At 43.9% G+C, this 26205-nt stretch overlaps 1 protein-coding gene and 2 non-coding genes across 8 annotated transcripts in view; all 3 read left to right on the top strand.

Annotated features, from left to right (window-relative positions):
• The window catches only part of htt (huntingtin), a 33355-nt gene extending 7457 nt beyond the window's left edge, over nt 1-25898 (top strand). For 2 of the 6 annotated variants that reach the window (XM_062387091.1, XM_062387089.1), the window contains 55 exons: nt 1675-1801; nt 1891-2006; nt 2150-2261; nt 2449-2586; nt 4084-4242; nt 4338-4435; nt 4507-4646; nt 4732-4795; nt 4920-5020; nt 5716-5862; nt 6026-6146; nt 6248-6393; nt 6541-6719; nt 6817-7028; nt 7903-8029; nt 8129-8253; nt 8331-8441; nt 8607-8684; nt 9296-9519; nt 9624-9702; nt 9816-9977; nt 10430-10485; nt 10588-10736; nt 10837-10973; nt 11078-11194; nt 11298-11420; nt 11529-11788; nt 11903-12045; nt 12133-12361; nt 12555-12696; nt 12794-12973; nt 13128-13304; nt 13415-13491; nt 13675-13810; nt 13995-14117; nt 14305-14512; nt 14618-14763; nt 14953-15130; nt 15248-15349; nt 15508-15692; nt 15778-15904; nt 15997-16100; nt 16494-16648; nt 16731-16870; nt 16964-17046; nt 17152-17282; nt 17395-17527; nt 18649-18804; nt 18906-19096; nt 19380-19494; nt 19623-19836; nt 21300-21519; nt 21715-21877; nt 22537-22697; nt 23256-25898. In XM_062387091.1, coding sequence (XP_062243075.1) covers nt 1675-1801; nt 1891-2006; nt 2150-2261; nt 2449-2586; nt 4084-4242; nt 4338-4435; nt 4507-4646; nt 4732-4795; nt 4920-5020; nt 5716-5862; nt 6026-6146; nt 6248-6393; nt 6541-6719; nt 6817-7028; nt 7903-8029; nt 8129-8253; nt 8331-8441; nt 8607-8684; nt 9296-9519; nt 9624-9702; nt 9816-9977; nt 10430-10485; nt 10588-10736; nt 10837-10973; nt 11078-11194; nt 11298-11420; nt 11529-11788; nt 11903-12045; nt 12133-12361; nt 12555-12696; nt 12794-12973; nt 13128-13304; nt 13415-13491; nt 13675-13810; nt 13995-14117; nt 14305-14512; nt 14618-14763; nt 14953-15130; nt 15248-15349; nt 15508-15692; nt 15778-15904; nt 15997-16100; nt 16494-16648; nt 16731-16870; nt 16964-17046; nt 17152-17282; nt 17395-17527; nt 18649-18804; nt 18906-19096; nt 19380-19494; nt 19623-19836; nt 21300-21519; nt 21715-21877; nt 22537-22697; nt 23256-23469 — 7941 coding nt within the window. In that variant the 3' untranslated portion in view covers nt 23470-25898. Of the gene's footprint in view, nt 1-1674; nt 1802-1890; nt 2007-2149; nt 2262-2448; nt 2587-4083; nt 4243-4337; nt 4436-4506; nt 4647-4731; nt 4796-4919; nt 5021-5715; nt 5863-6025; nt 6147-6247; nt 6394-6540; nt 6720-6816; nt 7029-7902; nt 8030-8128; nt 8254-8330; nt 8442-8606; nt 8685-9295; nt 9520-9623; nt 9703-9815; nt 9978-10429; nt 10486-10587; nt 10737-10836; nt 10974-11077; nt 11195-11297; nt 11421-11528; nt 11789-11902; nt 12046-12132; nt 12362-12554; nt 12697-12793; nt 12974-13127; nt 13305-13414; nt 13492-13674; nt 13811-13994; nt 14118-14304; nt 14513-14617; nt 14764-14952; nt 15131-15247; nt 15350-15507; nt 15693-15777; nt 15905-15996; nt 16101-16493; nt 16649-16730; nt 16871-16960; nt 17047-17151; nt 17283-17394; nt 17528-18648; nt 18805-18905; nt 19097-19379; nt 19495-19622; nt 19837-21299; nt 21520-21714; nt 21878-22536; nt 22698-23255 lie in introns of all 6 variants that reach the window. The other 4 variants (XM_062387090.1, XM_062387088.1, XM_062387093.1 and 1 more) reach the window with 3 other exon arrangements.
• On the top strand, nt 7132-7259 carry LOC133954539 (small Cajal body-specific RNA 14). Its single transcript, XR_009920799.1, has one exon. It is a non-coding gene; the product is annotated as a small Cajal body-specific RNA 14 (non-coding RNA).
• On the top strand, nt 8729-8856 carry LOC133954538 (small Cajal body-specific RNA 14). The gene has a single exon (XR_009920798.1). It is a non-coding gene; the product is annotated as a small Cajal body-specific RNA 14 (non-coding RNA).
• Nucleotides 25899-26205: the final 307 nt, after the last annotated feature.

The following is a 26205-nucleotide window of genomic DNA, read 5'->3' as shown; positions in this document are numbered from 1 at the left end:
AGCAAAGAAGGATATATTTGTTATATCTCATTCCAGACAGCCAATGGCTTCACTTTGTGCAGTTCAGTATGAAAGGATTTGGTTCATGGTGGTGTTGAGGGCTGAGATGGTGAAAACAAACTTTAAACTAATCAAACCTCCGTGAACACTGTTTTGTTAACGGTGTTTCCAGGTGTTGATTATTGAACTGTTATTCTCTTGTACACAAGCACCTTAATGAATGACTGGGTTCAACCATGTCAATCATTCGTGTGTGTGTGATGTATGTTAGAATTTAAACTATGGACATCTCCTTACTCTATGATCGACAGCCGTGTTTGTAATGAGGTTTTTGGTATTTAATGGAGTGAAGCATGAATTTCAAATGTCACACAAAGATTGTTATAAAATGTTCTTCTCATCATAACTCATTGGAAAAATGTGGCCGCTCACCCTGCAGCTGGAATCCATTGAGTTTTTTGAGGCAGGTCATTTGAACCTGTTGCCCTCTGGAGACATCATGTTGTCAGATTGTCCTGTCTAACAATTCCTCCCCTATGATCTTGCCCCCCCCCCTCTCCTTTATCCTTCTCCTCACTCCGCCGCAGTCGCACACTCCATTGCCACGGGTGATCGAGCCGTCCCCACCCTCGCCAACTTCCACGGAGGGTCCTGACGGCACCGACAGCGACTCCTCTGTCTACACTGCTTCCTCTTCGTCATCTTCGTTCTCTTTTTCCTCCTCCTCCTCTTTCTATGCCACTTCCTCCTCTAGCACTAGTGAAAAGGTCAGCCAATTGGACACCGTGAAAACGAGTGGGAGGGGCTTGCTTGTCTGGAAACTTTTGGCTGTCTTCATTCTTTCACCTTCCGTTCGTTTGTTCTTCCATGCAAAGAATTAGCCCTGATTATTTCTTCTTCCCCCTCTTTACTACATTGCCAACATACTCCCCTTGTTCCCCTTGTGTCCAGTGATTTTCCTTCAAAAATAACAAGCCTCTGAAAGTTCATCGTAAAAACAAGCAACCCTGATATCCTCTGTTACTGGCTTTCCACCAAGTTCAAAAATAGAAGCATGGAGACCATATGTTCCTTAAATGTGTTTCCCTTTCCCTTTCTAGAGGCTGTGACGGGCTTTTGTTCCAGCTGGAGTCATACATGGACAGAAAATAACAAAATATATATAAATTCCTTATGAGTACTTTATAGATACAGCCTTTTATCTCCCAACTAGTTTTCTGTAAAAATTCATGCAAATGACCTAACAACCATGTGCACCTTTCTTGGTTGATGTTAAAATGAATACTTGACTGATCTAGGGGACATTCATTTTAGAGAGAGTTTGGATCAAAAGCTTGCTCTTCCTCTGGCAGATTGTTGCAATCACAATTGAAGTCGTCGAGCCTGTGCTTCTTCCTGTATGCAGTTGATTTACTGTAAATTGCGTTTGGACCCAAGCATGATTCAAATGACGAGTTTTATTTTAGGGAACACTAGTTTGACATGCAATTCTAGTCATTTGTTGTGCTGTGTCTTTGTGTTTCACCCAGCCAATCTAACTCAGTTACTCAAACCTCTTCAGATGTCCTTGCACGTGATTGCATTTCAAACTAATGCAGATCGTCACATTGGGTGTGTTTGCAAAGTTGAGTTGAGTTCCACTCTGGAGATGTCTGTTTTCTGTCTGTGCACAAGGTGCTGGACGGCAGTGAGAGTCAATACTCTGGGATGCAGATTGGAACACTACAGGATGAGGAAGAGGAAGGAACAGCACCGTCCTCCCAAGAAGAACCAGCAGAACCCTTCCTGCAGTCAGCACTGGGTATGTTTGTGAACACGCACAAACACACACAGCTCTGGTGACTGATATTACGCCATGATTATGATGAATGTTTCTGTGTTTGTGTGCAGCTCTGAGCAAGCCTCATCTCTTCGACGGCCGCGGTCACAACCGTCAGGGTTCAGACAGCAGCGTGGACCGCTTCATACCAAAGGACGAACCTCCTGAACCCGAACCAGACATCAAGGTAGAGACTCACCCAACATAAAAAAATCTCCATTCCGGCATTTCACAGTGGACAATAAGGTCTACGCTACAAAGGTCCAATAGAAGCAAAACGACAAACAATTCCTGTGTTTTGATTATGAATCTCCTCTGCCTGCTTCTTAGCAATCACGGATAAAGGGTCCTATTGGACATTACACAGACCAGGGGGTGGAGCCACTGGTGCACTGTGTACGGCTTCTCTCTGCTTCCTTCCTGCTGACAGGACGAAAGAATGGTGAGTGCTAATAAAAAATTGTTTAAAGGTTGAGGTCAATGAAAATGAACTGAATCTGAACATTATGGTGATATGGTAACCATTTATCCCCTACGAAGAACAGATAATTAAGAGAACAACGTTAAAAACAACCATTTTGGTAAATTGATAACCACTTAGTCTTCTAATGTCTTTTCTCTTTTTCTAGGTCTGATCCCCGACAAGGAGGTGCGAGTGAGTGTGAAGGCCCTGGCGGTCAGCTGTGTGGGAGCAGCAGGAGCGCTACATCCTGAAGCCTTCTTTAACTCCCTCTACCTGGAGCCGCTGGACGGCGTCCCAGCAGAAGGTAGGTCTCTGTGATGCTTGACGCCTGAATCAGTCGCTATCAAGAAAAACACATAATCAAGTCAATGGTCCCTAATTTAGAGGTGCACCTAATGGACAATGTTATGTTGCAATAAACATCAGAGCATTAAGTCACATAATTTCAGTTGAGCTCATCCCTCAGACTCAAGCTGTTTTAATAGGTGTTTGATAAGGCTGTACCTAACCAAGAATTTTACATTTAAAGATATTAAACAATTTGCTCCGTATATTAGTGAGACTATAAAGCAACACTTCATCCAGATGCCAGATTTTTGGAACAGTTTTCCACGTGACCTTCAGGCTGACTTTAAAGTCATATAATAATCAAACATAGTAATCCCTCTGAGCTGAAACATTTTAGTGACGGACCGAAAACCAACTTGCTCTTCTCTACATTATATATCCAACGACAAATCGTGTTACGTTGCTGTGTGCTGATAATTCACAGCTTCTAGGCAGAAAGTGAAACATAGCACATCCTCAGAGACTGACCTGTCAAGGCTCTCTTCCTCTGGGCAGATGCCTGTGTCTCACACTCCTCTTTGGTTTGGCTCTGCGGAGGGGGCGATCTGATGTAGTGATGATTTTACTTCAGATTTTATTACCTCTCCCGAGGAGGTTTTTATTCCATATGCGTTAGTTAGTTTGCAGCAGCAACAAGTACTCTTGATTACCCTGAAAATGCTGTGAAGGGGCAGGGCATTACCCAAGGAACAACCCATTAAACCCATAAGGACGCCCAGCACCCCTTCAGATGTTTTCAATTGTTACCTGATTATACCTTTGCACAGGGAAAGGGTGGGCGGGGCTCCACAGGAAGCATTGTGATGTCACTGCACACCGTGAACCAGTAAACTAGCAGGAGAGAGGGAGGTGCAAATTAATCACAGCTTGTACACACTCATGTAATCAGGCCCTAAGTGAAAAGACCAAGTGTCGGTGGAGCATTGATATTTAAACCGCTCACACTTTTAGGCACCTTGAGAAGGACTAAATACGAGCTTGCCATGAGGTTGTCATATGGATATCATGATAAATTAAGACTAAGTTTAAGATTGAATGTAGCTCGTAGTGCTGGATTTTTTATCTTTATTTTTTGTAGTTTTTCTGACTTGTCAGATGATGGCGCCCTTTGTTCAGCCCCATGAGGCAAACTGGGACATGTGCCTATGGAGCTCTACAAATATAATGTTTATACAGCTTTATAAAGTTTTGAAGCAAACAGCAGGATTCTTGATGCACTTTTGAATTGTTACAGGTAAAAGTAACTGTTTGATACAATAGTGTTTGTTCTTTCTTCCACTAACAGACATTGTTAATGTGGATTTTCTTTAGCTAAGGCTGTTTTAGTTTATCTAGCATAAGGAGTAGTTTCAAGTGTTTTAAAATGAGGTCTTGTGCTCTTGTTAAAATGCATGAATTGTATTTGTCTTTTGCACTGTCAATGACCCTCATTCCTTCCTCTGCCCCCTTTCAGAGCAGCAGTATATCAGTGATGTGCTCTGTCTCATTGACCATGGGGACCCTCAGATCCGCGGGGCCACAGCCATCCTCTGTGGAGCCATCATACAGGCCGCACTCATCAAAACACGTTTCAACATACACACCTGGCTGGCCAGTGTGCAGACTTCAACAGGTTAGTGTGTGTCTCTTTACACAGGCCTGTTGGTCTTGCTGCTGACAAACGGAAAGACTGGATTTTGTTTAATGGTGCACTTCTCACCTGTCCAGGTAACCCTCTGTCCCTGGTGGACTTGGTGCCTTTACTCCAGAGAACGCTCAAAGATGAGTCCTCCGTCACCTGCAAGATGGCTTGTTCTGCAGTGAGGGTAAGACACATCTGTAAGAGTGTGTTGATCACCTGTGTGTTTTGAGTCTGACCTTTTTATTGTGTGTTCAGCACTGCATCATGACGGTGTGCAGCAGTACTCTGAGTGAGCTCGGCTTGCAATTGTTGATAGACCTGCTGGCGCTGAGGGATTTATCCTATTGGCTCGTTCGGACTGAGCTATTGGAGACCCTGGCTGAGATGGACTTCAGGTATGGTTTTTTTTTTTTTTGGTTCCCAGCTCAAACTCGTCAATGTTTTATCTGACTAAATATATCCACTCATTTGTGTTTTTAGATTAATTAACTTCCTGGAGAGGAAAACGGAGAATTTGCACAAAGGAGATCATCACTACACTGGAGTATGTCATTCTACCTTTCATGCATTTCCTGTTCATGTTTTGGATCCACAAACATGTGCAGCGTAATTTTCATCTCGACCTGCCTGAACTGTGATCCCTAATTTGTCTATTGTTCTTCATCCAGCGGCTGCGGTTGCAGGAAAGAATCCTAAATGATGTGGTCATCCGTCTTTTAGGAGATGATGATCCAAGAGTGCGGCACGTGGCTGCGTCTGCTGTCAGCAGGTACTACATCTTTTCTCCCACAAGCTGTTTTAAGACATGTCCTGTGGAGCACTGCAGAATTGGGTCCGCGCTGAGTTCCTGTTTCACACATGCACAACATAGTGGGAGATTTTCTGCTCAGACTCATTCACAACAGCAACCAAAAGTCTGTATGATTCAGGTGGGGGGGTGCAGAGGCAGGAAGTAACTAATTTATTCCACTGTAGAGATCACATGGTTTTAATTACAGCACAACAACATTGCTGTCGGCTCTTATCTCCACAAAATCTCTCAGCATCTTCCTCAGTGTCGTACGTGTGACACACTTTTTCACCTGGCTATAAACAACTTTTTTTTTCCAGTTCTTCATCTATTGCATAAGAAGCATTATCAATCCCCCCCCCCCCCCCCCCCCGCTTGCTCGTGTTGACTCAAGTGTGGATCCCCTGCTGTGTTAAGATCCTGCAGACTTTATACCAGGGGACCAGACGGAGAAAGTCCGCAGGAACCGCCCTAACACACATAAACCCCCTCGGGAGAAAATGCAGGGGAACTCCGGAGCTCAGTGCATATTCGAAACCAGCTATAGTGTATTGTCAGGGCTGCACATCTTGTGTAAAAAAGCCCATTTATTCGTTTTTTCTTTTTGAATTTTTACAATTTACTAAAACTGTATTTTTATTTCCCTCATGTCCCTGTTTCCACCCCTCCAACAGACTGGTCCCCCGGTTGTTTTACGACTGTGACCAGGGCCAGGTGGACCCAGTGGTGGCTATTGCCCGAGACCAGAGTTCAATCTACCTGCAGCTGCTTATGCATGAGACACAACCACCCTCCCAGTTCACCGTTAGCACCATCACAAGGTAAATGCATTAATTTGCTGTCACTTGTGACTTTGGTGTTGACAGTTTAATCTTCAAACCATGAAACAACAATTTACACTTTTCTTTTCCATAAGTTCAAGTGGAAAGGTTATGACTGAATGAAGGAAACGTCTTTGTTGAACTGGTCTCTTTTCTATGTCAGGACGTACAGAGGCTACAACCTGTCCAACGCTGTGTCCGATGTTACACTGGAGAACAATTTGTCCAGAGTTGTTATGGCCGTCTCCCACGCTTTCACCTCCTCTACCTCCAGGGCTCTAACTGTAAGCCTCTAGACATTTGTATAAAAGGCCTTTTTTCTGTGGTGTCAAACTCATGGTATTTTTGCAATTTCATAACTATCATTCCTTTTATTTCTCTGCAGTTTGGCTGCTGTGAGGCTTTGTGCCTCCTGGCTTCAAATTTTCCAGTGTGCACTTGGACCACTGGCTGGCACTGTGGATATGTTAGCTGCAGTAGCATGTTTAATTCCCGCTCCAGCCTGAACCGCAGCAGGGGCAGGGCTCACAGGTTTGTCTCGCCATCTTAAATTCATTCTTTTCTGTAAATTTAAGGCCATTCTTGTAGTTTAATCTGCACCGTAACGTTACCGTTACGTTTCAAATGTTCTACTATATTCACAACTGATTATCCTGTCACTGTCCTGTCCCCCTCCAGTCTGTCCCAGCCCAGCAGTGCTCCAGGCTCTTCAACCACCTCAGCACAGGACACAGAGAGGAGGACTCTGACCGTGGGAATGGCCAACATGGTCCTCTCCTTGCTCTCCTCTGCCTGGTTTCCACTTGATCTCTCTGCACATCAGGATGCACTTATGCTCTCTGGGAATCTCCTTGCTGGTGGGTAATATTCTGAAAATGTCCACCCTGTTGTAGCTTCCCTCAACCTTCATGGAAAATTGGTAGCCTGTAATTGGTGAATCTTTGATATTTGCAGCTGTGGCTCCAAAATGCATGCGCAACCCCTGGACAGGAGAGGAAGAAGGTGGCAGCACTAGCGGAGGCCAAAATAAGATGGAGGAACCCTGGGCAGCACTGTCGGAGCGCTCCCTGGTGGCCATGCTGGAGCAACTTTTCTCCCATCTGCTAAAGGTGCTCAACATCTGTGCCCATGTGTTGGACGACACACCACCTGGACCAGCAGTGAAGGTAAGCCTCATTAGCGATTGTTATTTTATAGGCTTTTATATGAAACATTTAATAATCCAAAATAATTGTTATATTAGAAAAATAATATAACAGACCTGTGTGTGTGGGGTCTGAATGGTGCCAGCACTGAGCAGTGTGCTGCACCTGGTGTGACCCCACACAGAGTGATACTGGTTCCTGCCGACAGAGACTGTATAGGCATTGTTCTTCTGTGCGATGGTTCCATACATTCATATAGCAAAATATTTACAGTAATGTACTGGTTGAAAGTCATCATGTTGGAGAAGCTTGATCGCCTTCAAGACAGAACGGAGCATTTCTTTTTCCTGAGTAGAATAGACACTCACACTAACAAAGCATTGTTTTATTCAAGACCAAACACATCAATGGAAAGCATTCTATAAATGTTTAGACTCTAAGTAAAGGCACTGACTTTCTAGATAATAAAATGTTTAATATTAAGAAATGTTTCCAAACTTGATGGATCAAATCGTAACCGGTCTGTGCTTGAAAGCATATCACAAGGAAAATTGAACTAAATGCTCACATCTGTGGCCTCTATGTTTATTACAACCTCTTCCTTTACTTCCATTCACAGCGTGCTACATCTGACCAGTTCAAATTGGCGTCTGATACTCAACCACATTTTAAAAGATAATGTGACGAGCTACATACCAAAAATCCAATCTACAAAGTCTGAATTGAGGACTAAACAGAGTGAACATGGCTTCTGTCTCTTTTATGCATTTACAATGCCAAAGAGGAATCAAATAACAACACGATATTTAACATTTTCCACAAGCTTTTTTTTATGCAAAGGAAGATGAAGATTCTTGACTTGTCTGGTTTGATACTTATTCCCTGTACTTTTCAGGCCACCCTCCCCTCCCTGAGCAACACCCCCTCCCTCAGTCCTATTCGCAGGAAAGGTAAAGAGAAGGAGGCTGCGGAGCCCAGTGCGGCCCCTATGAGCCCAAAGAAAAGCAATGATGTCACCACAGGTACACTAACCCTTCGCCATGCACTAACCCAGGTACAGCTAAGCTGATTGTCTGTGAATACTTAATAAAGATGTTGCTGGTTGTTTTTTTTGTGAGCAGGGAGGCCAGCAGACATCACAGGGTTGGCAGCTCTGAACAAATCTTCCACGCTTGGCAGCTTCTACCACCTGCCACCCTACCTCAAGCTCTATGATGTCCTCAAAGCTACACATGCCAACTACAAAGTAAGAACATGTTTTTTTAAACGCCTAACAAAGTATTTCATGGAGCCTAAACCGTGTCACTGTTTTTTTGTCTCCAGGTGACGTTAGACCTTCACACTACCCAGGAGAAGTTTGGAGGTTTCTTGCGTTCCACTTTAGATGTTCTGTCTCAGCTGTTGGAGCTGGCCACACTACACGACATCAGCAAGGTAAAGAAGATGACATCACCTCTTTGACCATCTCAATCTGTCAATGATAGTGGGAGCAAGAATGAGAGATTGGAAGCAAGAATTTATTTTTGTGTTAATAAACCAATGAACAAACTCTAATGTTTGGCGTTAATACAATATGATGGGGGTTTTGTTCTCTTTCAGAGTGTGGAGGAAATTTTGGGCTACCTCAAGTCCTGCTTCTCCCGAGAACCAACCATGGCTACAATTTGTGTCCAACAGGTCAGTAATCTGTTGTGTTAATGTCCTAAATGTCCTGTGTGTGTGTGGGGTCTGAATGGTGCCAGCACTGAGCAGTGTGCTGCACCTGTTGCGACCCCACACAGAGTGATACTGGTTCCTGCCGACAGAGACTGTAAAGGCATTGGTCTTCTGTGCGATGGTTCCATACATTCATATAGCAAAGTATATATAGTAATGTACTGGTTAGCTGAGTAGCTTGATATGATCACCTTCAAGGCATTAGGGATGATTTAAATAAAAGTATTACAAAAACTGTTCCCTAAATGGATTGGAGGATCTTTTCTCATTAAACAAAATGCTGTCAAAGATAGCACAGTTTGTGGAGAATATATGGCGCATTTCTTTTTCCTCCGTACACTAACATTACAAAGGATTCTTATTCAAGACCAAATACACAAACGGAAAGCATTCTTTAAATGTTTAAACTCCAAGTAAAGACACTGGCTTACTAGATAATAAATTAATGTTTAATATTAAGACTGTGTTCCAGAATTTCTGCAGTGAGATACTCATGAAAAGAATGAGAACTATTGGGAGTCTGAGTTAAATGTGGTATTCTTTATGGTAACTGAAGATGTCACTTTCTATAGCTGTTAAAAACCCTGTTTGGCACCAACCTGGCCTCCCAGTACGAGGGGGTCCTGAGTGGACCCAGCCGTTCCCAGGGTAAGGCTCTGCGTCTCGGCTCGTCCAGCCTGCGACCAGGTCTCTACCACTACTGCTTCATGGCCCCGTACACACACTTCACCCAGGCTCTTGCAGATGCTAGTCTCCGCAACATGGTGCAGGCTGAACAGGAGCAGGACACATCTGGGTGAGTTGTAGGAAAGCACAGATTAAACGCAAGCAGACAATCTCATAAATTTGCTATGAAATATGTCAGACATTACTTAATGTCCCTCCTTTCTATGCTTTTAGGTGGTTTGATGTAATGCAAAAGGCCTCTAATCAGCTGAGGTCCAACATTGCAAATGCAACTCGCAACAGAGGAGACAAGGTACTTGCATCGTCCTGCAATTTTTTCAAAAACTGTCATAGGATGTCATGTCAAGACTCTAAATGTTTCTTCAGTAAGTTGCTGCTGCTCTAAAATGTTCCTTTTCTCTGCAGAACGCCATCCACAACCACATTCGTCTATTTGAGCCACTGGTGATCAAAGCGTTGAAGCAGTACACAACCAGCACCTCTGTGGCCCTGCAGAGACAAGTGCTGGACCTGCTCGCCCAGCTAGTGCAGCTCAGAGTCAACTATTGCCTGCTGGACTCGGATCAGGTAAAATAAATACACGCTGATGGCTTTACATGGGTTCATTGGTGGATCGTGGTCTAGATGGTTGCTGAGCATGGACTGTGCTTGCAGCGGGACTGCTTGGCATGTCATGTTGGGGTTGTCCTTCGGGATGTCTACCCTCATCAATGCTGCTAGAGACTTTGATTATTGATGATGTTGTCCTGCACGTGGCATCTATTGCACTTCTGTCCGTCCTGGGAGAGGGATCCCTCACATGTGGCTCTCTCTGAGGTTTCTACATATTTTTACCCTGTTAAAAGTTTTTTTTGTAGTTTTTCCTTACTCTTGCTGAGGGTTAAGGACAGAGGATGTCACACCCTGTTAAAGCCCTATGAGATGAATTGTAATTTGTGAATATGGGCTATACAAATAAAAATTTGATTCATTCAAAACTTTGAAAAGCTCCCTCATTCAGAAAATATTTACTGTTTCAGGTGTTCATCGGCTTTGTCCTTAAGCAGTTTGAATACATTGAAGTGGGACAATTCAGGTAAGTTCTCCATCACTGAATTTAGTTAAACTTCAATATATCACCAATGTCAGAAACCGTTCACTTGGATCTAAATGAATTGCTGTTAAACTTTTCCAACAGAGATTCAGAGGCCATCATTCCAAACATCTTTTTCTTCCTGGTGCTGTTGTCCTATGAGCGTTACCACTCCAAGCAGATAATCAGCATTCCAAAGATCATCCAGCTTTGTGACGGCATCATGGCAAGTGGCAGGAAAGCTGTCACACATGGTGAGAGGATCACAAGCAAAGCACATGACATTAAATAATTTGCTGTACTTGTACGCATGTTCTGTTTAGCCCTTTATTCATCTGTGCTTTTCCTCGACAGCCATCCCAGCGTTGCAGCCAATAGTTCATGACCTGTTTGTCTTGAGGGGCTCAAACAAAGCGGATGCAGGCAAAGAGCTGGACACACAGAAAGAAGTGGTGGTCTCCATGTTGCTCAGACTCGTACAGCACCATCAGGTAAGGTTACAAGCTGCTTCAGGAAGACAACAGCAGGTTCTCTACAATTATTCCAGCCACACGTTCCTCTGCCTGACTTGTTCCTCTCATATGCATGTTTTTAGGTGTTGGAGATGTTTATCCTTGTGCTGCAGCAGTGTCACAAAGAGAATGAGGACAAGTGGAAGAGACTGTCCAGACAGATTGCTGATGTGCTTCTCCCCATGATCGCCAAGCAGCAAGTAGGAAAATCCATGCATTGTTTCTTTAATTGGTCCTTGACACTATAATGCATGTAAGAAAGGTCTGAAGCTTATAACGTATTTCCATGTTGTGTCTTTACAGATGCATCTGGACTCTCCGGAGGCTTTGGGAGTGTTGAACACTCTTTTTGAGACTGTAGCTCCCTCTTCTCTCAGGCCTGTGGACATGCTGCTCAAGAGTATGTTTACCATCCCAGCCACCATGGTGAGACCTGTCTTTGCACTTGACTACCTGATGTGCCGTATCACCTTGTCTGCTGATTGTTAAGTGATTGCAAAGTAGATGTTTGTAATCAAACCTCTTCTCTTCCAGGCATCAGTAGCTACTATACAGCTGTGGGTGTCTGGTATCCTCGCCGTGCTCAGGGTACTCGTCTCCCAGTCCACTGAGGACATTGTCCTGTCGCGAGTCCATGAGCTCTCCCTCTCCCCACATCTCCTCTCCTGCCACACAATCCGCCGCCTGCATCAGCAGAGCCCCTTTCCGAGCGAGCCGCCCACTGCTGACACACTTGTTAACAAGGAGACTAATGGAGAGGCACAGAAAGTCCAACCTGAGGAAACCTTTGCCCGGTTAGTAAGCGTATTCACTGTCCCATGATTTTAAATGTTTCTGAAATGTTTTTTTTTTCCTATTTTGTCCTACACATTTCTGAATTTGAATTGTCATGTTCCACCTCCCTCCAGGTTCCTCCTGCAGCTGGTAGGAGTGTTGCTGGATGATATATCCTCCAGAGAAGTGAAAGTGGACATTACAGAGCAACAACACACCTTCTACTGCCAACAGCTGGGTACACTACTCATGTGTCTCATACATGTCTTCAAGAGTGGTGAGCATAGCATTTTATTATTCAATTTCTATATTTTAAATTTCATAACAGGTTTTATTTTGAGATTTATCTATTTCCTTCCTTCAGGAATGTTTCGCAGGATCACAGCTGCAGCCAGTCGTCTCCTGAAGGGCGAGGGTGGAGGTGGACAGACTGGCACGGAGGCCGGCCTCTTTTATCCCCTGGAGGGCCTGAACAGCATGGTGCAGTGCCTCATCACCACCAACCCCTCCTTGGTGCTCCTTTGGTGTCAGGTCCTCCTCATCATCGACTACACCAACTACTCCTGGTGGGCTGAGGTTCACCAGACACCAAGGTAAGAACAGTGTTTTGGCCACATTTGTCATATGTTTGTAAAGACTCTGAAGGACATTTTCTTTAAATGAGATTTCCTATTGTAATAGATCCCAAGCAGCTTCTGGCCTTATACTGAATTGATTTTGTACATGGAATGTTATTGAATATCATCCTGCCCATCAATCCTAGCTCTTTTCTTTTCCTTCTGACAGGAGACAGAGCCTCTCGTGCACAAAGTTGCTGAGCCCTCACTCCTCAGGGGAAGGTGAAGAAGACAAACTTGAGGCCCAGTTAACAATGGTCAACAGAGAGATCGTACGGAGGGGAGCTCTTATCCTCTTCTGTGACTATGTGGTGAGACTCCTAATGTTTAATTTTGCTGACGTTACTTTTCCCCCCCGCAACTTGGATGTTTAGATGTTTAAGCGTGCTGTTTTCTCACCTTTTTTAGTGTCAGAATCTCCACGACTCGGAGCATCTGACCTGGCTGATTGTCAACCATGTGCGTGACCTGATTAACCTTTCCCATGAGCCGCCGGTGCAGGACTTCATCAGCGCTGTACACCGGAATTCATCTGCCAGTGGCCTCTTCATCCAGGCCATTCAGTCGCGCTGTGACAACCTCACTAAGGTATCGGTCATTTCATATCTGCTTTATTCAGTTTGGTTTTCGTTCCACTACCTGCTGACAACCTGGTTAACTTTTCCTTTTCTTTCCTCTCAACCTTTACCACCCTTTCTGCCTGGCCACCATCCCCGTTATTGATACCTTAACTCTGATGCAGCCTACCATGTTGAAGAAGACTCTGCAGTGTTTGGAGGGCATCCACCTGAGTCAGTCTGGATCGCTGCTCATGCTTTATGTAGACAAGATGCTCAATACGCCTTTCAGAGTTCTGGCTCGCATGGTGGACACGCTGGCGTGTCGCAGGGTGGAAATGCTGCTAGCTGAGACTCTACAGGTACACGTTACATGTTGTTGTTCCACAGGAGTTTGGCTGTAAGTTGCAAATATGATCCTGGGTTATATATTGTTTATATACCTCACTACATTGTTCCTTGCACCCTCCAGAACAGTACAGCCCAGTTACCTGTGGAGGAACTGGACAGGATCCAGGAATACCTTCAGACCAGTGGGCTCGCTCAGAGGTAACGTTACTGACAAACACTTTAATGAACATACTTTTTTCTTATCTAATGAAGTAAGGAGCTAGATATCCCACCAGCAAAAACAGATCATAAGTGAATACAACCAAGCACACTGGTTTTCTTTTTTTGCTTGATCTCCCATAAACTATTTAAAATCTTAATGTGTTGTATCCTCTGTCACAGGCATCAGAGGTTCTACTCCCTGCTGGACAGGTTCAGAGCCACTGTTGCTGACACAAGCAGTCCCAGCCCTCCCGTGACATCACACCCGTTGGATGGAGATCCACCCCCTGCCCCTGAACTGGTTATTGCAGGAAAGGTGAGGAATTATCCATTCGGCCTTTGCAAGTTGTGTTCAGTCAAAGCTGGATAGCAGAGTACTAGAGTGTGTGTATATGTAACACAATCCCCAAAACACTTAAAGGAGAAGCTCAGTCTCCTAATGGAAAACCATTTAATTCATGCACATTAAGGAAATATTAAACCCTTTCTCATGTTTCTAGGAGTGGTACGTGGCTCTGGTGAAGTCTCAGTGCTGTCTTCGTGGCGATGTGTCCCTTTTGGAGACGACTGAACTTCTTACCAAACTACCTCCTGCTGATCTCTTGAACATCATGAGCTGCAAGGTGAGACGTTACACATGCAGCCCTTCAGTCTGCACACAAACTTTACTTTTGCAGTAAAATATGTCTATATCTATTTTTGCTGCAGTGCCAAGGAATCGTACCTCACACGTCAATTTATTGACAAACTGGCATTTTGTATTTTATTGCATCACTTAATCTGAATTTTGCCCTGTCGTCTTTTCACCAGGATTTCAACCTAAGCCTGCTGTGTCCATGCCTGAGTATAGGCGTGCAGCGGTTAGCACGAGGTCAGGGTCCGCTCTTGTTGGAGACGGCCTTGCAGGTGACCCTCGAGCAACTAGCAGCGGTCACCGGGTCTCTTCCTGCACCACACCAGTCCTTCCTGCCTCCTTCCCAGCCTCAGCCCTACTGGGTACAACTGGCTGATGTGTATGGTAAGAAACATTGGATGAAAAAGTACAAGTCAGTCCAACTTGGTTAATGCTCAAGTTGTCATTCCTTCTATTTGTTTTCTCTGATAAAACTTTCCTCTGTTTCAGATGTGGCAGATTTCTACCCTCGCGTTTTGTCGCTCTGCAGAGCTCTGTCCCAGTACCTGCTGAGTGTGAGCCAGCTGCCTTCCTCACTTCATATTCCCTCTGACAAGGAGCATCTCATCACCACTTTCACCTGCACTGCCACTGAGGTAAACAACCACATAATGTAATTATCCTTTTTGAGTGCTTCGGACGACATCTGCATCATCTTGCAGCTGCAATGAATCAGTATTATAGGAAATAAGTATAAACTTACGCAATTAGTTGTGATTGCTTTACACCCACTGCCTTTGTATTGTTTTGCTGTCATCTTACACCTGTGAATGTGTGTCTGACAGGTGTTGGTGTGGCGTCTGCTCCATGATCAGTTGCCCCTGAGTGTGGACCTACAGTGGGCTCTATCCTGCCTCTGTCTGTCTCTGCAGCAGCCCTGTGTCTGGAACAAGCTCTCCACTGCAGAGTACACCACACACACCTGCTCCCTTATCTACTGCTTACGTCTGATCATCTCTGCAGGTAATTGAGGCCAGCAGGATCATTAAATCCCTGTGATTTGGTTCTGTAACATGCCACGACTGCCTCAGCAAAAAGTTTGATCCATGATGAAATATTCCAATTCCTATGTCCTCCTAGTGGCTGTGAGTCCTGGTGACCGCTTGCTGTATCCAGCAAAGAAAAAGACAAAGGCAGAAAGAGACGCTGAAGGAGACCAAGTGGACTCGGCACAAGCTGACCGTGAGCATTCACTTACACATTTAATTACATTATATTACATGTCATTTGTCAGACGCTTTTATCCAAATTGCCTTACAATAAATAAAACAGTGAATGTAAATCAGTACAATGTCACAGCATTTAGCTTGGAATTTACGCATGTACTGTTTCCTCTGTAGACATTTTCAAGTGGCAAGCATGTGAGATCATGGCTGAACTGGTGGAAGGGCTGCAGAGCGTCCTTGCCCTTGGTCACAATAAAAACAGTGTATTCCCAGCTTTTCTCACACCAACCCTACGCAACATTGTCATCAGTCTGTCCCGACTGCCTCTGGTCAACAGCTACACCAGAGTTCCTCCACTGGTCAGTGTTTGGAATGAGATTCTTTGTGCAATTTAGAGACAACGCATTGGTGTATTTGTTTAAATGGTGGGTGTTTGTTTTGCAGGTTTGGAAACTGGGCTGGTCCCCTCAACCAGGAGGAGAATTCACCACAACACTCCCTGAGATCCCTGTGGACTTCCTGCAGGAGAAGGATGTCTTCAGAGAGTTTCTCTATCGCATCAACATACTAGGTACAGAATTTAAATTGTCTCCCTCCTTTCGTACAGTATTAATGTCAAATTGTTCCTAATGTGACGTTTACATTTTTTTCACCACTGTACAGGCTGGAGTAACAGGACTCAGTTTGAGGAGACCTGGGCCACTTTGCTGGGGGTGCTGGTCACCCAACCCATCACAATGGACCAGGAGGAGGAGACGCAGCAGGAGGTACACACTGAGATTTACTTGCTTAAAAAGAACAAGTGAAAGCGTTTTGTCTTGACACCTGTATGAAGCTATTATTGCTGCAATCTTGTGTGCGTGTGTAGGGAGTTTACCAACTGTATCTCAATCTGTGTGTGTAAATGTGATTTGATTGCAACTCTGATTTGTAAATGGTCAAAAGAATCTGAAGATGTGTGCAGAGATTTGTGAATGTATACAGGAATCTTTAAATGTGTTATGCCATTTGTAGGTCTATTGAGCTTTCCACATGTGTAGACCAATCTGCAAAACGTGCATAGATCTGTGGTTGTATTAAGACATCTTTAAATACGTACATGGATAATAGTAGCTGCCATTTCTTTGGTTTTACTAAGGCATGTTTATCATTGTCTTTAGGAGGATTTGGAGCGCACCCAGTTGAATGTGTTGGCAGTGCAGGCAATCACCAGCCTGGTGCTGAGTGCCATGACCCTGCCTGCTGCTGGCAACCCTGCAGTCAGCTGTCTGGAACAGCAGCCCCGCAACAAGAGCATCAAAGCCCTAGAAACACGGTAGCTCTACAGCTATTGTCTCATGGGGAATTAGCCTAAAATAGGAATGTGGCAATATTTAACTTGTTATATTTGTGTCCAGGTTTGGAAGGAAACTTGCGGTGATCAGGGGCGAGGTGGAAAGAGAGATTCAGGCTCTTGTGTCCAAAAGAGACAATGTCCATACACACCACCCGTACCACGCCTGGGACCCTGTGCCCTCACTGTCTGCAGCCTCTGCAGGTAATGGACAACCTTCATTCAAACTGTCTGCAACTACAGCTCCACTTGATTTAGTTTAAACTGAATACATTCTGTTATACGCTGTTTCAGCAGGCACGCTGATCAGCCATGAGAAGCTGCTGCTTCAGATCAATACAGAGAGGGAGATGGGCAACATGGATTACAAACTGGGGCAGGTGAGAGAAAAGCAGTGATGGGTGGAGGAAGCTTGAATAATGTAGTGGATTTAATAGATAATATCTAAATTGAATATGCATTTTTCTCTGCATCTCTTTTTCCAGGTCTCAATCCATTCAGTGTGGTTAGGTAACAACATCACCCCTCTGAGGGAGGAAGAATGGGGTGAGGATGAAGAAGATGATGCAGACACTCCAGCACCCACCTCTCCGCCGCTATCTCCTATAAACTCAAGGTCTTACAATGACACATTCATTCACATGCAGTAATGCCTTAATCTCCAATGCACAGGCGACTGAGCATTGAAATAAGCTTGTACACTGACTTACCATTGTCTCTGCTTTCAGGAAGCACCGTGCAGGTGTGGACATCCATTCATGTTCTCAATTCCTCCTGGAGCTCTACAGCCAGTGGCTGATCCCTGGCTCCCCGAGTAACAGAAGGACTCCAACCATCCTCATAAGTGAAGTGGTCCGATCGGTGAGTTAAAACACACGGTTCCTCCATTCTATGTTTGGAAACACAAACTCTGATACGCCTGGCATCCAGTGCTCCTGAGATTTAGAGCTGCTAAAATGGAGAAGTTTGAAAAAGCTACTGGCCCTGTTAAAGTTTGAAAACTGCAGGGCTGCATTTTATTCTGGATGGGTAGAAACTGAGAACTTTGGAAACAATGACGTAAACACTTGCAACGGCGTGCTGATTAAATCTTGGTTCATGATGTAGCTTTCACTGATTCGTCGGGCTCTTATCACATCACTCCGTTCAACAAGAAAACAACCTGCACCGTTAAAGTTAAATTCTGCATTTTACAACTGACATTTGTTGGAGATGAGCTATTACTTGATGAATTCCTGTATACAGTGGCACGCTCAGCCTTGTTTAAGTTGGCACGTGCATACAATTGGTCACATGATGTGCATTTTCAGGTGTCAATGTGGATGGTGATTAAAACTTGTATGCCGCAAAACACTTTCCTGGCGAATATTGAAACTGAGAAGATTGTAGACACAAAGATCTCCCCTCGGTATGAAATCGAGACGTTTGTATACCTGCTGTCAGCGTAAACATTTATTGAGATTACAATAGACATTGAAACTAGTCGTGGGGGAAAAGATTCGTTCTGTTCAGTATTTGTGATTATTCTCAGGTTTATGTTACTCTATTTCTGCTTTATGTTACTGTACTGTATTAAAATAATTTTAATTTATGTGCTGGGAGCTCAGCGTTCATGTGGGAGGTCTCCTATTCAGAAAATAATTACAAAGGTCCTGAATGTTGAAGGACTTAGTTTTTGCACTTCAGTTAATGTGTAGAAGACAATGTTGTTCACAGAATTAAATGTGTCATTTGAAGTAAGTTGAACAGTCTTATTTTTTATAATGCCTTTAAATAATATGGGGACATGTATTGCAATGTTAAGAATCACAATAATATTAAATCCTGGCCCAAATATCGCAATACTATGGAATCGTCAAATTTTTGCCAATTCCCACCCCTAATTGAAATTTTAAGGCACCTAAAGAATATTATTTCCATGTGCATTGAACCTAAGGTCACTTCTCTTCTGAACCTCTCCACCCTCTTGTCTTTCTCTGTAGCTGCTGGCAGTGTCAGACCTGTTCACAGAGAGGAACCAGTTTGACATGATGTTCTCCACCCTGATGGAATTGCAGAAGCTCCACCCGCCAGAGGATGAGATCCTCAATCAATACCTGGTGCCTGCCATCTGCAAAGCTGCAGCTGTGTTGGGCATGGTGAGCTTGTTTTTGTGTTGGTGAAATGTTATTATTTTGTGACACTAAATAAAGCTGATATTCGACAGATAAATATTAAGCATCTGAATGTGTATTTCCAGGACAAAGTGATAGCTGAGCCTGTGTGTCGTCTGTTGGAGACGACCCTGCGCAGCACCCACCTGCCGAGCCGCATGGGGGCCCTGCATGGAGTGCTGTATGTGCTGGAGTGTGACCTGCTAGACGACACAGCCAAACAGCTCATCCCCACTGTCTCGGAGTACCTGCTGTCCAACCTCCGGGCCATCGCTCAGTGAGTATCGCTCCTATTCTCATTACAGAAACAAACGCAGACCCTGACCTAATTAAATGAGCTGCATTGGTAATGAAAGGGTCACATTGAGCCAATGTGTTAAATGTCAGAGCTGAGTCTGACCCCCTCCCCTCCACACTAAGTGGACCATGTAATCTGTTTTATCCAGCTTAATGCACTGATTGAATCAGTGCAGTGCAACTGTTGGCCACTAGGTGCTGCTCTTAACGTTTTTTTTACAATCTGAATCGTTGTCCCATTCACACCTCTTTCTATTCTGCAGCTGTGTGAACCTTCATAACCAGCAGCACGTGTTGGTGATGTGTGCTGTGGCTTTCTACATGATGGAGAACTACCCTCTGGATGTTGGAACTGAGTTCATGGCTGGAGTTATACAGGTGTGGTCAAATTAATATGGGAAAACCAACCCTAATGTATGTCACACATTTCCCAGTAAACTAAAGCAGGAATGTATAAATTATAAGCGTTTCTCTGTCCCGCTCTCACTTCCCCTCCTGTGCCTCAGTTGTGCGGTGTGATGGTGTCTGCCAGCGAGGACTCCACTCCCTCCGTCATATATCACTGCGTGTTGCGCGGCCTGGAGCGCCTCCTGCTGTCGGAGCAGTTGTCGCGTGTGGATGGAGAAGCGCTGGTGAAGCTCAGCGTGGACCGAGTCAACATGCCGTCACCGCACAGAGCCATGGCTGCACTCGGCCTCATGCTCACCTGCATGTACACTGGTAAGTAAGGTGATAACACACCTGCATGCTGGTTAAACCACCAGAGTTCACAGTAATAGGACTGTGTTGTAACTTTGTCATTCTGCTGCAAACTCATCATGGCATCTGGCTAACTCTCCTGCATGGACCCTTGTTGTAGTAGTTAACTACTGAATCCTGACTAGTCCTCACTGAAGCTGATGTAGTACCAACACTAGGGAAGCATAGAGCCATTCAAGTTAAATGCTCTGCGCTCTCACACCAGGCTCCTTGAGCAGGATAAGATCTGCTGTTAAACAATGAAAATGTTCCTTCCCTCCTGTTCCACTCTTGCCTTAGACTATTTATCTGCAATACTCTGAAACAAACACAGGTTAAAAGCTAAGTGTAGCAAACTCATTGGTTGGGAAGATGAGGCTGCTAGTAAGCCCCCTGCATTGCTAATTGGTTGGCTTACAATTTATTGTGTATGCATCTGAAACAACATGCACACATAAAATTGTATGTTAAAACAAATTGGGATTTGTGTGTAAGTTACTTGCGAGCAAAAATTAATGTGTTCATTTTAATGCTACCATCAGTACTCAAAGTACTGTATGAAAGTATTTGTATTTACTCAAAGTCCCAGTTTTCATTTCACCTATGACATCATTTTACAAACCTGCTTGATTCCCTGCATCTAATGCGTATGTTGCAGTGTTTCCTACACAACTAGACTGTGGTGGTAGCTTACTGGGCTGGTTGTGCTGCATACATTCCAGGCACATGCAAGTGGCATGCTCTCATGCACACCCTAAAATATTTTTGACCATCCACCTGCATGACAGGATTTCTTCTGGTGCTTCTGATGAACAATGTGTACGAACTGTCAAATACATCAATGTATCGTAAACCTATATATTTAGTTCAGTATGGAACAGTGGTGGGCTGCCACAGTCTAGGTAACTTTTGGGGAAACACTGTATTATGTACAAATGGTACCTCTGACAGACCCTACCTCTAACCCCTACGTTGGTCCCTACTAACTCTCCCTAGCAACTCTTAGCATGTTGTCCTTATGCTGACAGCCTAAACAACTTATTAAAAAAAAATCCGCTGAGATACCCAACAAATTCCTTGAGGAAACCTCTGCTCTTGCAAACCTACTTATCACTTCCTGCATACCTCCCCTTTACGTTCTGTACAGCAGTGCAAGCTGAAGCACATTGGGGTCACAGGAGAGCTAATCTAGTATGTGCCGTACCACTGTACCCAGGAAACATGGCATTGAAAAACTCTAATACTTTAAGCACCAGTTGCTCTATAGAAACCCTTCTGAAGAATGTTACTCGACGTGCGTAGCTCCCTGAAATATATAAACCAATTTTTGATTATGAGATCAACTCAATTTTGGTCTGAATCTTGTGATGGCAGTGTCCCTACTCCACCTCTAACCTCTCACCCACTGGTTCAACCGGTTCCAACCCCCCCTCTCGTCCTCTCAGCGGTGCTTGCGTCGGGTTCAGACGTGACAAGGGTTAGAGGTCAGGTTGACTCTGGCTCTGCCGTAGCGGAGGCGGTGGGCGTCACGGCGGGTCATGTTGGTTTCTCCTCAGGCAAGGAGAAAGCCAGCCCTGCCAGTCGCCCTGACCACGTTGACCCTCAAGCCCCAGACAGCGAGTCGATCATCGTTGCCATGGAGAGGGTCTCTGTGCTCTTCGACAGGTACACACAAGCACACCAACCCACCATTGTATGTAAACTTAATTTAAAATGTATATTGCAGCCTTCTTCTTTTTTTATTTTACATGCATGGGGTTTGTAGAATTCAACAAAAGGCTGCTGTAATTCATGATAAAAAGCAGTTCCACATGTTTGGTTTCCTGTCATCTGCTCTGTTGTGGGGTTTCCTGTTTGTAGAATCAGGAAGGGTTTACCAAGCGAGGCTCGTGTAGTGGCCAGGATTCTGCCCCAGTTCCTGGATGACTTCTTCCCGCCACAGGACGTCATGAACAAGGTCATCGGAGAGTTCCTCTCCAATCAGCAGCCCTACCCGCAATTCATGGCCACTGTCGTCTATAAGGTCAGCAGCAAGACATGAGTCCATGCAAAAGAAAATCACTCAAGTTTGTTTTCCTTGGGCATTTTATGCAACGGCAAGATTAAAAGCTCTCAAACAGGTTTAGCTCTTTAGACTCAAAAGGCAGAATTTGATCTGACTTATTCTTTGACCAAGGAAATACTGCATTGCTCAGTTTCCCTTTTACCCCTCACTCGGTCTGCTTCTTGCAGGGAGCAGTGTCTCAGTAAAGTCATTACTTCGCTTTGACCATGTAAGCCAGCTCTTTTGTTGTCCAATCAGACAACAGGTTGTCAAGACAACACAAGCTTGAGCAAATACAAAGGGTTTAACGTTTTTGTCCAGGAATGTAACATGGTGATAAAATATAATAGTTCAATAAAATATGAAGCATGACTTGCGTTTGTATCAAAATTATTATTTTTTCACATGTTGGTATTTTCTTAGATTGAATATTTGTTTAACAGAAATTAAGTAATTTACCTGAAATGTTCAAATTGGCTGATAAATAAAGACACCTGGCATTTCAATGAGTCTCAGGAAAGGAGAGCAACTGTGTTCAATGCTCCTCTTTATAACAATGTATTTAGACGATATTCTCCATTCAAATGTGTTGGCCTAATCGTTCCTCAACTCTCCCATTGCTGTGCACCCATCCTCAGGTTTTCCAGACACTCCACGCCACAGGCCAGTCGTCTATGGTGCGAGACTGGGTGCTGCTGTCCTTGTCCAACTTCACTCAGAGGACACCCGTTGCCATGGCCATGTGGAGCCTCTCCTGCTTCTTTGTCTCTGCCTCCACCTCTCAGTGGATCTCAGCCTTGTATCCTTTTCTAGTGCAGTGCCTGTTCTAAACATGTCTGTTAGGGCTGGGCTGTTTGCCTGGCCTGTGATAATGCTGGTTGCAGCTTTCTTTCTTTTGTTTTTTGTTGCACCAATTTGATCCTGTTCAAAAAATGAAACTGAATTAGCTTTGACTGTTCACTTATCTGGTTTCTACATAGAATGACTTACTAAACCTGTTTTTCATACATTGCATGTTGGCTATTTTAGAGGTCTCTTAAGCAATCAACAATCCTGACTGATGGTCTGTAATTGAGAGGTCAGTTTGCTTGTTTAATCATATTTTATAAATCTTTATTACAAATTTGACGCTGCACTTCCCTGGTCCACTAACAATACACATGCCGGGTTTGAAAAGGATAAGATGAACAGTTCTTGAGATGTGTTCTACATTCAGGCAGGTCTTTGGAATTAGTAGATAATGAAAAGCCGCTCTTTTGAACAAGACGGTGATTGTCTTGTATTGATGGTCTTAGACAAGCAAATGAGCGAGAATTTGTAACTGTCTGTTGTCCTTAACCCCCCCGCTCTTAAACAGACTGCCTCATGTGATTAGCCGGATGGGCTCCAGTGAAGTGGTGGACATCAACCTGTTCTGCCTGGTTGCAATGGATTTTTACCGGAACCAGATTGACGAGGAGCTGGACCGCCGGGCTTTCCAGTCCGTCTTTGAGACCGTGGCCTCACCCGGCAGCCCTTATTACCAGCTGCTGGGCTGCCTGCAGTCAATCCACCAGGACACATCACTGTGAGAGCAACAGGCTGAGACGGACATGGAGGCACAGAGTGAAAAAGAGGGGCCGGGGGGGGTGGAGCATGGGTAGAAGAGTGGATTAAGGTGATAAATGTGGCAGGCTGTGAAATTAAATCGAATGTATCCCGCCGCCTCGGAATGCTTCATTACAATGACAAAACTTCTGAAGTCACCATAATAAATTCTAAGGAATCAGTGTAAACGTATTTCAAAAAAAGAAACTAAGGGAGATCTAACTCCATGTCAGGTTTAGAGTGTAAACTGTACAAGAGCAGTCTCTGAATAGGATGAGTGAGCTCCTGTCCCTATTATGAAGGACCACACCCCCACCACAGACATTCCTCAAGACTAATGACAGCACCTTGATTTAGAAAAACAATATAAAGATCACAAATTGGAGTTGTTTATTTTCCTGTGAGGACTTGCTGGAGTATTGTGATGTAAAGTATAATAGAGAAGAGAAAAAAAACATGAGAAAATATTTACTATATTTAAAGTTTCAATGCATCTATTTTTCAAGTGTGTTAAATAGGTGTGATGGGCCGACATACAAGTTGTTAATAACTAGTATCTTTTTATATTTGTTGTGGTCATTCCAACACATTGATAAGATTTCATGTGAGTCATTTATGGCGTTGTCTTGTTTGTTTTTTCGTGAGCAGGGGATGGGTATTGTGATGTCACGTTACTCCTGCATCCGTTCAGTGACACATTCTGGATGTTAAGTGAGATTACAAAGAACCAGACGGGTACAAACTGAGCAGTGTAAAGAGAACCTCACTTTGTGCTGATTCTAAATAAAATAGTTTTAAATGATTAAGGGCCCATACGCCTAAAGTCAAAAATACCAAAACTGCAGTGATATTTTTTTATTTTAATAAGTTGCAGGAGGGAAATCTTTTCCTCATGATTTTATGATCTTGCGTCTGTTTATTCCTTTGTTTCCGGTACAAACACCTCCCCCAGGGCACCTGAATGATTCCACCTGTCAACTTTAATTCTCAGGATGTAAGATGTGACTATTGTTGTAATAAGGCCAGATGTAATTTACAGTCTTTAAATGGAGTTACCTTTTGTATCTTGTAAAGTAATATGGAAATCATGGTGCATGATAAAATGGGAAGCTGTGTAAAGGTGAGATGTTAAATAGATGCATTATATGACGCCATCTTCTTCGTCTGTCTTAAAACACACGTACACGATGAGACGAAGCGGCAGAACGCTTGTTTCATTGAAGACTTGACCTTGAGTTGCCTGGGAGTGTTCTGGATGTCGTCACTCTGTACATACACTTGCCTTAGATAAAAGACTGAATATATGTATGTCCTGTACACTGAAAGCTTGAAAGCATGCTTAGCATTACTGCTATTTTCTTGCGTAGTCCTTAATACTGTATTTCTGTGGGCCGACTGTTGCCGTGACTGTTGTGAGGGAGAGATGCAACACAATCCAAAGGGAGCCTTGTAACCTTAGCAACCAACAGCCGCTTTGACAAATCATCAGACTGGGAGTGAAGCGTAGAGATGCCATGTGACGGTGGTTAACTGTTTTTGTTGAGCTTTAAATATTGTTTTGTCTCAGTTTAAGATGGGTAAATATTTCATGGTCTTTGTACAGAATATTAAATACACCTAGCACTTAAAAACAGGAAGTTGTCCTCTTCATGTCAGAGCATAAAAACATTTGACTGCTATTCAACTTTTAAAGGCAATGGGACCGGTTTCCTTTGGTCCCGTTTAAATAATATATTCCCATAATAAATGGGTCTTATTGAAATCACAATGTGAGTGCTGAAACAGATCACATTCGTCAGATCAGTTTGGATTCATTATTTTGTTGTCCTCTCTTACCTCTGTCAACTGGACAGAAGAAATGGTTTCACCTAGTCCTTTGGTATTTCCCCAGGCGTAAGAAAAGCAAATGCCTGACTGGGGATCCCTGCAGGGGGTAATACGATTACCCAGAAATCCTTTGTGGTTTTGAGAGATGGGCGGGGAAGCTGTGGACAAAGGTCATGTTTGACTGATTTAACGCGCTTCCCTTCAAGACTTTATTTTCCTTCTACTGAAGGAATGAAGGAGCTCAGAGGATAATGTAGTCACTGCTTTTGAACCAATAAGTCTTTTCTCTGCCAAGTTGTCCCATAATGTCCCCTGAGTTTACGATCAGCATGTTGACGCTTGGCATTAAATTAATTCATCTTCATTTGGTGCCCACTTGCCACAGTTGTGATCTATTCAATAAGTGTGTGGAAGAAGCAGATAGTGAGAATTCACTTTGCAGCTTTTTAATCTGTAGCCTCCATCTTTTTTATTTACATTTGCCTGTAAAAACATGATTAAAAGCGATTGTGTATTTCAGTTCATTTCAATATTTTGATCACTGCATATGGTCCATTGTAGAAAATGAATAAATTATTTAAAGATGCTACAGTTATGTTTCGTTATTTAATGATTTCCTCCCCTGTGGATTCTATGCTGGGCTCGACAACCTGACCGGTTGCCTGGCAAACACAGGGGCCGCTGTGCGTCTGTAATATGATCAAACAATGAGGTTATAACCATTAAATGTTCTGCCACGCTCTGCCTCCTCTTTCCCTCTACCAGAAAGAACTAGCTGTGGCCGGCCACCTCAAAATAACCAAACGGGCAACAACTGGTCAGGGTTTGATGGAAACCACAAAGAGATGATGGAATTTGTTGCCCTTTAAAGATCTGTTGTATTTGACCTTATC

Source organism: Platichthys flesus, chromosome 5 (assembly GCF_949316205.1).
Source record: "Platichthys flesus chromosome 5, fPlaFle2.1, whole genome shotgun sequence".
Lineage (NCBI taxonomy): Eukaryota > Metazoa > Chordata > Actinopteri > Pleuronectiformes > Pleuronectidae > Platichthys > Platichthys flesus.
Note: the sequence above shows the minus strand (reverse complement) of the source record. Positions and strands in the feature narration are given on the sequence as shown.